At 35.3% G+C, this 13,758-nt stretch overlaps 1 protein-coding gene across 2 annotated transcripts in view; it reads left to right on the top strand.

Annotated features, from left to right (window-relative positions):
• Window positions 1-3,460: 3,460 nt before the first annotated feature.
• The window catches only part of si:ch211-267e7.3 (ADAMTS-like protein 2), a 65,068-nt gene continuing 54,770 nt past the window's right edge, over window positions 3,461-13,758 (top strand). The window contains exons 1-2 of one of the 2 annotated variants that reach the window (XM_056473921.1): window positions 3,461-3,586; window positions 8,385-8,527. In XM_056473921.1, coding sequence (XP_056329896.1) covers window positions 3,488-3,586; window positions 8,385-8,527 — 242 coding nt within the window. In that variant the 5' untranslated portion in view covers window positions 3,461-3,487. The remainder of the gene's footprint in view (window positions 3,587-8,384; window positions 8,528-13,758) is intronic. The other variant, XM_056473929.1, reaches the window with a different exon arrangement.

Here is a 13,758-nt window from a genome sequence, read left to right on the forward strand (position 1 = left end):
GTAAATTTTTTTCAATGAAAAAAAGTCTGATTTTGGTGACACTTCCTGAAAATGATCAAGACATCACTGTGTACTATTTGCATAGCCATTTGAGAACTACAGTAAAGTTAGACATCACTGCATTTAGTGATCTAAGTACAAGACACTGAATATGTATGTTTCACATTTTTACTGCATTTGCTCTTTGCAATTCTAATTTATTCACAGCATTGTGCAAAAGAATAAATACACTCTTATTTACAACAAACATAAATATCCTTTGGGTAGAGCTGTGCACAACTATAAACAATATTGCAGTACATGTTGGAACTGAACCCACAACATACATACTGTAGATCTGAAAATCATTCATGAAATTGTTCAATTTAGATGACTTTTTTTAGGAAAAAGAAAAATGTAGATTTTTTAAAATAAAATTTGCTTGACAGATTTTGACAACTAGTTCAACATTTTTGTATGTAATCACTCAAGTAATGAAATGAGGACTATTGGTTTTATATGAAATGACTATTCAGCATTCACAAGTTTAGTTAATTTTGTTAATTATGTTAATGTTATAAAACAACAAAGAGTTGTATGAAAACAATTGATGCATGTCCAAAAGCATTTGCAATTTGTTGGAAGGAATAAGAAACCACTATGATGTGCACAAATGACGAATTGTTTTGAGAAATGCATTAACTGTTGTGCAAATATAAATAGTGTTGTGAGAAATGCACCAAAGCAATCTGACATTGCAATCTGGCATTGCATTAAAATTTAAATGAAGATATATAAATCCATTTTATTCAGATTTACACTTTTAAAAAACATATCAGATTCAATTCTGCTGACAATGAGCTGCATTTGAAGCCAAATTTCTTTTATAGCTTTTGCTGTGGTTCATGTATTGTGCAAAGCAAAGTATTGCACTTTAATATACAATTTATTTAAGCATGAGTGACCTCATTCTCCTTTATGTATTTTATTGCTTCAAATGATAACAATTCCTTTATTCATGACTCCATCAAGAAAAACTGGATTAATATACTAATCCAATATTGTCATGACTCTTTACAGTAAATCAGCATAATAGTGTCATGGATTGTAGGATGCTCTAAAATGCCTGACAGACAGCTCTTTGTGTGGAGTAATGTTTGATCATTACGGTTTTTTGTTATTTTAGTGGGAATGCCCTTATGTCAGTGTCTTTAAGAGCAAGATTTCTTTAGTTTGGCAGCTTCATACAAAAGTCTATTGTGCAGATATAAATGCCCTTCAGCAGTGTGATGCTCTTCTTCACATTGACTCACACGTACAAGAATTTTGCTCTTTAATCAAAAGCCACATTCTTCATCACAGGTGTCTGTTGTTTTATTTCTCAAGTCTGGCAAAGTTATCAGGAGTTTTCATCATTTCTGCAGTTTGTCTTTGAGGGGGGCTAAAAATACATACACTCATACTGTTTAAATACTGTAGCTTAGTATGATGTAAGTTGCATTAGTGTTTTAAGACAATATGAAGAGTTCAGATGCAAAAACCTCTGGTGACATCTGAAATTTATCTCTAAAATTTGCATTTTCTCAGCCTCTTATAGTTATGTTCAGTTATTTCACGTGAAAGACAATGAAAATAATCTGTTCTTTGCCATAAGAGTTAAATTACTGAAACTACACACAACCCTGAAAAAAGAGCTAATTTTATATGAAAATGTCAGACGGCACTTAAAGATTTCTGCATCTGAACTTTTAATGCTTGTTCAAACTGCTTATTTAAAATGAGTTGGAACAACGTAATTCCTAAGGTTTTTTGGGAGGACAACTTAATTGTTTTATGTTTAAACTACTTAAATTTGTAAAAGTCATTAAGTTGACTTAATCGATTTGTGTTGTGACAACATGAAGGAATTGTGAGGAACCCATGATTTTTTACAGTGTATTTTATGTTAAATTGAAAGTGGTAACAACAGATCTGTGGGTTTAGTTAATCTGCTATATTTTTTGAGGTGTCTGAACATCTTTGTTGTCAGAAACCTACATTTATTGCGCCATTTTATTATAAAAATTATTTAAAAATACCACAATAAATAGGCTATTGGTTTCTGACAAAAAAGAGATGTTCAGACACCTTAATAAATAAATTAATTAAAAGACAGAGGTTTAAATAATCCAACATGTTTGTTATTTATGTGATTAGAATACATCCAAGTTGCAATAATACCTTTTTCATCTTGTTATCTGTTATCCCAAGGATGGGCTCACATGCGTTTTTAAAGACAATGTTACAATGTTTTAGATAGGAATTTCTCTACAGTTCCTGAATTCTTAAATAACCAGTCTAATACACATGGCTGTAATAGCCCAATGATTATAATGCATTTGCTCTTTACTTTAGCAAAACCTTAATCAATTTATTATATCAATAAATAATAATCAATCATAAATATATGATCATCAATATTAAAAATGTCCATCACACTGAACAATACAGTCCTTCTACATTGTGTATGTTTATACTAAATGTTTGCTGATGTAAAAAAATTGACCAATTAGACCAAAATTTTGCAAACATTAATGTGTTATAAATGAACATAAATACTGCCATTTCTATTACTAACATAAACAAAAGTTAATAAATGCTTTAAGAATATCGGCCTGCTGATCATTGCTATTAATGTTAATTAATGCATTAGCTAACTAATGTTAATACATGATTTCATGTTGCTACAATTTTTCCTCATCATCAGCATCAGCTAATGGCCCACCTTTAAATAACAACAAGCAGTTGCATTCATTAATCTTTGTTAAAGTTAGATAACAAACATAATGCTGTTTTTTTTTTTCCATGTAAGCTTAGGTCAGCTCTGGTAAATAAAAAAAAAGTGTTGAAATAATAAAATGTTGAAATTATTGTTATCTAGCCTAATTTTAATTAATTATTTTATAAGAGTAACTAAACTTAGCAAAGGACAGTAAACTCATTAAAAGGTTGGCAGTTTTGGGATACTGATGTTTAAGTAATAACATTTAACATCTAAAAGGGAACATGTTACACCAATTGCACATAATAAAGGTGGGAAAAAATGCAAATGGGACAGTGACCCCCCAAACACAGTCATTTCCTATATTTGTTGACCAAATTAATTGCATGTTATGTGAAACTACAATAGTCTAACAGGCTAGGTTACAAAGCAGGTAATTCTAAATGAGTAGCCTTTGACTTAGTCCTGTTATTAGTAGCCTACTAGTTTACTCAAAGCATTCACATGACTAATAAAGTCAAACTTCTGTTTCTGGATCCTCATGGATGCTGTACTTTGAAATCCACAAGGTCAATCTCCAGTGGGTCCGACCAGCCCCCTTTTCTTTTGCTTTGCTTTTCTTTTCTTCCAGCAGGTTGTAAAGCGATTAATGCATCAAGGGTTTCGTTCAAAGTGCGAGCCCCTCTCTCTCTTTTCAGTCTGTGGTGAAGATCAGGGGGGCGAGGTCTGCTTGTTCTCAAATGAACCATGTACTGTCTATGGACGGCAAGAGTCGGACATACTCTACTACCATACTTTGTCTTACACGTATGGATTATTAATACAGCAGCAGGTGTAAATGTTAAGGTAAATCGCGTTCATTTTTGTGTATATCGCTGTGAAACAGGGTTTGGGCTTGAAGTCGTAAGCTTCATCTTTGAATAAGCACTCAGTTACAAACGCCGGTTACAATGCGGGAAACGAGAGGAGGTTCTGTGACTCAAACTTTCACGCCAAAAACCGGTTACGTTGACGGCATTGCTGTTTCATGCCATGTTTTGTCCTGATTTGTGTTGTGGAGATCATAGACCGATAGTAGTTTTTTATGTCGGGGAATTTCGCTGCACAATATTGTTAGCCTACTTATTTTATTGATATTTTTAAAGCGCACGCACGGTTTTTGACAATTCGCGAGTTTAAGCGAGATTTATTAATCACGAGGATTAATTGTTGTTACTTTTTTCAAATTGGCCTCTAAACTGTACCGCTGACAAAGTTTTTCTCTGTTGCATGTTTTTAGTCAGGAGTAAGTTGAATCGAGGTGAATCTACTGATGTGAAGTGCGAATCATTTTCCACGAATCGGTTCGTTCGAACAGTTTTGCTGTGTCCGAAATGGCATGCTTGCCTACTTTATGTGAAAAGCAGTAGGCTATGTGTATAAGAATTATAACCGATTTTAAAGTAAAAGAGTAGACAAAATACTTCTTCTGGCGAGCTTTTGAAGGGTGTAGCGCCTATGTTTACAAACTTTACAAACCTATCTGGCCACAGAAGATGATTTCCAAATGGCAGCAAGGCAATGCAACTGATGCTGGTGGTCATGTAATGACTTAGCTAGTCAAACTATTGTGAACATGCAATTTTTAGAACTTGCAAAGTAATTACTCAATAAAGTATTAGATTTTGCCATTGTTTCACTGGAACTTGTTTAAAGACAAATTCACCAAATAAGCGACTTATGCAAGTTCTGCATGTATGCAGCACATTTTGTATGTTTATAATACTTTTTAGAGGGTTTTGTTTCCAGAAGCCTAGGTGTAGTCAAGATTCAGCTCTTATAATATAAATATAATTTGAATTTATAGTAAAAATCTGAAACATTTGTGGAGATGTTTAAATTGGTGTTGATCGGCTGGTTTTGCATATTGTAATCATTACATGTTTACAAAACCATGTTTGTTATGCTTTTTCGAGGTTTTGTTTTCTAGAAACCTAGGTGTAGTCAAGATTCAGCTTATATAAAATAAATCAAATTTGAATTTATAGTAAAAATCTGGCTGAAACATTTTCAGAGATGTTTAAATTGGCGTTGATTAGCTGGTTTTACATGTTGTAGTCATTACATGTTTATAAAACTGTTATTCAATAAAGTTGTATTTTTTGTTAATATTTATGCTATTATGCTTACATTTCACTAGATTTTCATAAGAAATGTTTCTATATTCACTGAATTCCAAATGGGATTAATTTAACTCTGATAGGCACTTCATAGTAAGAACAAACATGGCTGCCAAACTGAAGGTTCGTTTCAAAACAAAATGCTCAAAACTGGCCACTTCAAAGAGCCGTTTTGGAATTAGGGATTTACATTTTTACATTTGCATTTTACAAGTGATGAACATTTTTTCCCTCATACATTTTTGCACACATTTGATTTGTGACCCAGATAATGCAGACGTGTGTTCCAAGAAAAACATTTTAGGACATAGGAACGAACCCTTCAGAAAGGAACACAGCCATTGAATTGAGAAATGCTGATTAAGTTTTTTTTTTTAAGTGAAAAAGATCTGTATCAAAAGAACAATTAGTTCATGAATTGGACATTGTTACAAAGTAAAGCTTTGCATCCTGCTGTGGTTGTCCATAAATAGAGCATTGCCATTGTCTCACTTGTTTGATCTAACATTTATGGGTGTTATATTTGAAAAAAGCAATGTTGCATTTTCGCTATAAAATTAGTTTGTTACTTGGAGCATTAATGGCCAGCTCGAAATGACCGGCGCCGTGTTCAAGCATCAGCAGACTAAACTCAGCTGAAGTGACATTTCGAAACTCATTGGGCCCATGTGGTCTCCCTGGGGGGCCTCCAGTTTAGGACTGCATTAGAAAGGGGGAAAAGACTATTGTCTATTTAGAATCCAAACATCCAGAGGGCATTCAGATAAAAAACATATGGGCATGCAGGCTCTTGTTTGGACAAGATCCCTTTAAGATCCCCTGTGTTTGGGGTGGGGGACACTCAACTGACTCTGGCCAAGTTGTTTGGGTTTGTAGGGGTTTGCCAAACCCCTTACTACCAAACATCCCGTTATGCTTTTCTTCAAGCCTGCAGTAATAGTCAGTTTTCTTGCTATAAGATGCTTATTGTAGGACCATATTCTACTGTAATTCTGGTTTTAAAGTGACTTATTTGACATAAAAGTAAGTAAGTCAAATGTCACTTCAAACAAGCAGATTTCCTGCTTAAATATACCATAACTTTCCTAATGTCAGTGAGTGCTCTAAATAGAGCACTATTCAGGATGGGTCAACGGGTGCACAGAGCTCTGGGAAGAAAATGGTCTTTGTGTAAATCTGCCTCTTTATACCAAAATCCAAATGTTGACCATTAAAGCTGGTTAGAGATCAACCATGGAGCACTCTCCATGGAGCCGTGCCTGTGTTGTGTTAAAGTTCACTGATGCACAGTTTGAAGAGGAGCGATTAACCTGCTGTCTAGACAACAGGAGTCTGCTTAATTTGCCTACAGTCACTGGCCCTTTCATCTGGGATGTTAGGGGGGCTCCATCCACCTTCATCTCTATCTTCCCTTAAACAGCCTTCACTTGTCCCTCGCTCTCTCTCTCTCAAGTCACACAGCCTGTCTGTTTTTTTTTTTGTTTGTTTGTTTAATGAAAATGTATAGTATAGACAGACAGTTTTTTAATTTTAGTCTATGTTTATCTTTACTGTCCATAATACATATACACTACCTGACAAAAGTCTTGTCGCTTATTGTCGTTTAAGGAACAACAAATAATAACTTGACTTCTAGTTGTTAATTTGGTATCAGAAGTGGCCTATATGAAAGGCAAAGGCCTCTAGATTACGCTTATTTTACTAAAATAAAATATGATCATGCCTTGATTTTTAGTTATTTAATTAGGACAGTAAGGTCTGGCTTTGCTTAGACAAAAGTCTTGTCACTTAACAGAAATGATGTACAGTATAGAATATAAAGTCATGAAGCAGTGAAAAAATAATAAATATTGTGTATGACTCCCATGCGCTTGGAGAACTTCAATTCAATTCAATTCAATTCAATTCACCTTTATTTGTATAGCGCTTATACAATGTAGATTGTGTCAAAGCAGCTTCACATAAAAAAAAAATAAATAAATAAATGTATGTAAAAATAAAAATAAAAAAAATTAAAAAACGCTGAGGTCAATATTTTTAGCCCCCTTAGGATTTTTATGATTGGCTACAGAACAAACCACTGTTTTCCAATGACTTGCCTAATTAACAACATTTGAATAAATAATTACACATTTTTTCATTCTTCTTTTATCCGGAATAAAACATAGAACTGCATCCATACATCTCTGCAATGACTCGAATAACTTACTAATAAATTAATCTGGAATGGCAAAGAAAGCATTCTTGCAAGACTCCCAGAGTTCATCAAGATTCCTTGGATTCATCTTCAATACCTCCTCCTTTATCTTACCCCAAACATGCTCAATAATGTTCATATCTGATGACTGGGCTGGCCAATCCTGGAGCACCTTGGCCTTCTTTGCTTTCAGGGACTTTAATGTGGAGGCTGAAGTATGAGAAGGAGCGCTATCCTGCTGAAGATTTTGCCCTCTCCTGTGGTTTGTAATGTAATGGGCAGCACAAATGTCTTGATACCTCAGGCTGTTGATGTTGCCATCCACTCTGCAGATCTCTCGCACACCCCCATACTGAATGTAACTCCAAATCATGACTTTTCCTTCAACAAACTTGACTGATTTCTGTGAGAATCGTGGGTCCATGCGAGTTTCAATAGATCTTCTGCAGTAATTGTGATGATTGGGATGCAGTTAAAACAGATAAAAATCTACCTTCTGCCACTTTTCCAAATGATCAACTATATCAAGTTATTGTTTTTTGCTTTTACAAAGGGAATCGACGACAAGACTTTTGTCAGGTATATAAATTTAGCTGTCTTGCTTTTCTATATTCAACAGTTTTTCTACTTTCTTCTACATTGTTTTTCTCAGTGTTTTATTCCGGATAAAAGAAGAATGAAAAAATGTGTAATTATTTATTCAAATGTTGTTAATTAGGCAAGTCATTGGAAAACAGTGGTTTGTTCTGTAGCCAATCATAAAAAACCTAAGGGGGCTAATAATATTGACCTCAGCGTTTTTTTTTAATTTTTTAATTTTTATTTTTACATACATTTATTTTATTTATTTATTTTTTTTTTTCGGCCAAACTAAAATATATAAGACTTTCTCTAAAAGATAAATATAATAGGAAATTCTATGAAAATGTTGTTGCTCTGTTAAATATCATATGGGAAATAAAAAAAATAAAAAAAAACTAACATTTCACTGGATTCTATAACCTACATTTATTAGACTATATATTGTCTTGAAATTCCCTCTGTCTTAAAGTTACAGTATACAAATTAAATGTTTTTTAGTGAAATACTTTATTGTAAAACCAGTTCACTGCTGAAACCAAGATTGTACCTCTCCACAATTTGACTAATATTAGTGCCCTGAGAGTCATGACAGCTTTTATCCACAAGTTACACAGAGAAGTGCTTGTGCCTGACAATAATTGCCATTGTTTACACATTTTCCATGTTATCATGCAGCAGTGAAGCACTGTGTCTCTGTCTCTGCCAGGACAGCAGTGAGGGGAGGGAGGATTTGCAGAGGCATCCAGACGAGGTAGCGCAGTGGTGGGGTGAATGGAGCAGCTGGTCCACCTGTTCCCGTACCTGTGGAGGAGGAGTGCGCTCTCAGGAACGTCACTGTCTGCAACAGAGGTGAAACTAGCACATGGGATTATTCACATCCAAGGAAAAAAGACCCTGCTAATTAGAAGTGACGGGTCTGATGCTTTGTGCAAGGCTGTGCGCTATGGGTTAAGAGCTGTCAAATTGACCCTGGTCTGAACCCACTTTTCACACTGGGTAATGTCGCTCACGATCAACTTGTAAGTCACAAAATTCATTTAATGTGGGATTAAACAGGCTCTGTTTCACATTTTTTGCTTTGACTTATTCAGTAAAGGGATAGGTCTCACCAAATTGAACATTTTGTCATAGATTACCCTCAAATTATTCTTGTACTATTTTTTTTTCTTTCTGCTGAATGCACACAGAAAAAAATACTTTGAAGAATGTGCTTAACTGCTTCTGGTCCCCATTTGTCCCACACTTTTCTGTACTATGTAGCAGGAATTACACTCTAAAATGATGCTAAGGTTATTCTTTGACATGTAGAGCCATTACTGGTGCTATATAGCAATTAAATTGATTCTCTACACTGTAAATAAATTGTTGTTTCAACTTAAACAGGTAGGTGTTCATGCTGCCTTTAGGTTTATTTCAATTAAATAGGGAAGTTGTCTTAACTCAGATTAAAGTTGACAGGACTTGAAAATACAAGTGTAGTGGATGTGGTCTAAGTTCAGTTAACTTAAATAAATTGTTGTAATTAAGAATGATGTTGATAGGACTTTAAAATTCAAGTGTAACGGACATGGTTTAAGTTTAGTGTACTTAAATATTGAAATTGACGTTTTCATTCACACATAAAACCAATTTTGGTCCACTACAACCAGTTCAATACACTTATACCACATCTCTTGGGGGGAACCCCGTGCAAACCCAAATGAACACTGGGAAAACATGTCAACTCCACACTGAAATGGCAACTGGCCCAGCTTGGACTTGAACCAGCAACCTTCTTGTAGTGAGGCAACAGTACTAATCACTGAGCCACCATGGACCATGTTCATTTTATGGACCATGGTTTATTTAATACTACTTCAAATAGAAGTTTCACCAAAGAAGCAGGTATCTGAGAAGAACCTTAGACAAACACACACCACAACATAACATAATTTACATAACAACATAACGAAATCCTCTCAAAAGCACAAAAATGCCCAAGAAATAAAAACACACTTTAGGTACACACAACACTTGGTTTTTGTTTTGGTTTTTTACCAGCAGAATCAAATTCTAAACCTGTAAAAAGTTGTTCATCATCTGACGTCATCCAAAAATAAACAAAACAAATAGAAATTTAAACAAAAGTATTACAATAAAGAGAAACACATTAATTAAATAAAATTAGAAAATTAAAATGGATTTATTTAATTAAAAATGTATTAATTTTCATTATTCATTATGCATATATTTGTACTATTTAAAGCTCAGATGTTTAAAAAGGTTAACTAATATATATATAAGTTCAGCTGACTTTTTTTTAAGTATAATAAGTTCAGCCTAGTAAGACTTTGATATACAAGTTGTGATTCCAGTTAATATAAGTTGTCATAACTAATTGGAAAAAAAACACTTAGTGATGCTGTATATTGGGGGAAGGGGACCGAGAGCTGCTAGGTTGAGGACAATTCTGTATGAAGGAGTTTACAGGGATCCCAGAGGCAGTTATTTTCTTTTTCTTCTTTTTCTTTTTTTTTCAGTAATATTATCATTAACTAAAACTAAAAACTGCTAAAAGCACTTTTGTTAATTGAAAAGAAGCTGGTGAGTTTAAAAAAACTAAAACTGTTTAAAAATGGAAATGTAGTGCTCAAACACTAGGGTTCCCGCATACGATATGATATTATCATGAAACTTGTGTCACGATAAAACTTTATTGTGATTTTATATATTGCTATAGTCTGCAATAGTTTTTAAAATCTATTACATTTTTTTCAACTTCCAATCATGTCTGCAAAAGAGAACGTCTGTTTTAGCTAAACAGAAAAGTTTGTTTATCTTACTTAAAGATCTGTCAATCAGACAGATTGACCAACACATTAATGAAAACCTGTCATAAATTCCCTACACCTTTCTAAGATGCTGCTATCTTCATTTTATTAACTTACATGCTGAAGGTGATATGGTCACCAGAAAAAAAATCAAGTTCATCACCATCTAGTGGAGTGTAAAGAAATTGATTTTATTATTCAAATAAATATTGGCCATAAATCAATATGGTGTATATGTATCAATATAGTATTGTCACAGAAAATATATGCTTTTGCACGCAATACAAAGAAGAGCTGAAGAACCAATTTGGTTCAACAGTCCAAAGACATGTGGTATAGGTGAATTGAATAAGCTAAATTGGCCGTAGTGAATGAGTTTGGGTGTTTTCCAGTGTTGGGTTGTTTTCTGGAAGGGCATTCGCTGCGTAAAACATATGCTGGATAAGTTGGCGACTCATTCCACTGTGGCGACCCCTGAGTGATAAAGAGACTAAGTCAAAGAAAATGAAGGAATTTAGGAAAAATACATTTTTGTTGCATCTTGGAAAATTTGAGCATCAGTAAATAATGACAGACATTTCATGTTTGTGTTAACTATCATTTGATCATTTCTGATCTGTAGTCTGTGGACATGAAACATTCATTCATTTTCTTTTCGCTTAGTCCCTTTATTAATCAGGGGTCACCACAGCGGAATGAACCGGCAACTTATCCAGCACATGTTTTATGCAGCAAATGCCCTTCCAGCTGCAACCCATCTCTGGGAAACATCCATACACACTCATACACTAGGGACAATTTAGCCTATCCAATTCACCTGTACCGCATGTTTTTAGACTGTGGGGGAAACCAGAGCACCCGGAGGAAACCTACACGAATACTGGGAGAACATGCAAACTCCACACAGAAATGCCAACTGACCCAGTCGGGGCTTGAACCAGCGACCTTCTTGCTGTGAGGCAATCATGCTACCTACAGCGCCACAGTGACACACAGACATGAAACAGATATTGTTAAAGTTTACTACAAGTTCTCTCATCAACACGGCATCTGTTATGTTTGCTGTCTTCATCTGATTGTTGATTATTGATCTCTGTTTCAATTCAAAATGTGAAACAAAGGCTCAGTTCAGTGAGACATTTAAGAAATTTAACTGACAACCCATCGCACGTACAGTGTTCTGGTGACAAGATTTGTGTCACACACACTAAGTGTAAACCCATAAATAATATAAACATACTTTGGTTTATAGTCTGTTAATAAATGAAATTGCTTCTCAGTATTGATAAAAAAAATTCCATAAAATTTACGGTAAAAAAAGACAGCTATAGATTTTTTTTAATATTTAAGTTTTTATTGTAGAGATACAATTCACAACATCGATAGATATATGCCACTTTTACATTTTTTACAATTTAAATTCCCCAATCAGGGACCAAAGAGAAAACACAAACTTCTTCAGGACAGCAACAGAACATATCCCTCTGCCTTATTTTCTATTATTCTAATCAAAACTATTTACAGAGAAAAAAAAAAAAAAATATATATATATACATATATATATATATACATACATATACACGCACACACATACACATATACATATATATATATATACACATATACACAAATACATACACACATACATACATATATATATACAGGGGCAATATAACCAGTAAAAATAAGTCTTAAAATTCTATAAAATAAAAACATTTGGTTGAATAGTAGTAATGTATTCAATCCATTTGAACCACAAGTCGACAAAAATATCTGTTTGGTTGTGTATATTGTATGTTATTTTTTCCATAATGAATATATTTTTCAAAATATCTATCAAGTCTTGTATTTGTGGTGGGCTAGGTTTGTACCAGCATCTAGTGATGGCTTTCTTACTTGAAGCAAGGATAATTCTATACATATATTTGCTTTTTCTATCTAAGGAATCCATTGAAAGCATACCTAGGTAGAGTATCTCAAAGCTGAAATCAATTGAAAAATTTAAGATATATTCTAAAGTACTATGTATTTCTTTCCAAAAACTTCTAATGTTAGGGCATCCCCAAAATATGTGGAAATGATTAGCATCCTGTGAGCCGCAATGCCTCCAACAATTTGAGTGTCCATCAAATGACATTTTCTGTTTTGGAGTAAGGAAAAATCGTCCTGGTTACGTACGTAACCCACGTTCCCCGAATAGGGAACGGAGACGTGTGTCTGTTATTAAACAGACTTTTGGGAGTGCTTTAGACGACCAATCACATCTGAAGATAAGAAAACGGGCCAATGAAATGCCAATTGAATTGGCGGAGCTTAGCTCCACAGCTGAAACTGATGAGCCAATTAGGGCTATATCAGTCGGCTGCTGGAGCCAGCTCATCAGAATTTGCCTGCTGAAGAGCCGATCGCTCAGCTCCCAGCTGGAGACTCAGGTGCTGTGGCAGTGGAGACACACGTCTCCGTTCCCTATTCGGGGAACGTGGGTTACGTACGTAACCAGGACGTTCCCCTTCATATGGGAACTTCAACGTGTGTCTGTTATTAAACAGACTTTTGGGAGACTGTATGGAAAGCGCCACAGCAGCTAAGCCTGTCGCGTCCCTGATGTGTAGTTTGCCAAGCCAAAGCGTGAGCGCACTGACATCACCAAGAGCGCAACCTTCCAACGTCCCCTAGGCCCAACATATTACCATTACATGGGAATAAAAGTTTTAAATCAGGGGTCGTAAGTGTGTTTTTACCTAGCTAATATAGACTAGGGATTTTGGAAATACGACAGTACGTTGGGAAAGCGTGCCAGTCCCCGAAGGGGGAGGACGCAGCGGAGACCACCTGCTACCCTAAAAGGGGAGACCTGATGGTAAGGAGACATATGGACTAGCCCTAATGAGGGGGAGTGCTACATATGATAAGCTGGTTAGCGGTTTAGGGAAGACACGGGACCGCCTAATAAGGGAGAACACACCGTGGTAATAATGCATATGACATCACCAAATGGGGATGCACATAGCTGGCACCGATCCTCAATATGCGTGTAGACCTAATGGGCATACCAACCGCACACTGAGCCATGCACTCGACTCCTCCGCTGAGTCGATGCTGGGGGCCTCGGAGGAATTCTCTAGGGTTCGCCTGGGAAGGGAAACTTACTAGTAGAATAGGAAAAAGCGCACGCATCTCCGGTTTAGGGAGCCTGGCGCAGCAAGCGTTTGTGACACCGAGCTTAATTCTCCCCCGATTGATTGGGATTTCCCAATAACCGGGAGAAAA

Source organism: Danio aesculapii, chromosome 2 (genome assembly GCF_903798145.1).
Source record: "Danio aesculapii chromosome 2, fDanAes4.1, whole genome shotgun sequence".
Taxonomy (NCBI): Eukaryota; Metazoa; Chordata; class Actinopteri; order Cypriniformes; family Danionidae; genus Danio; species Danio aesculapii.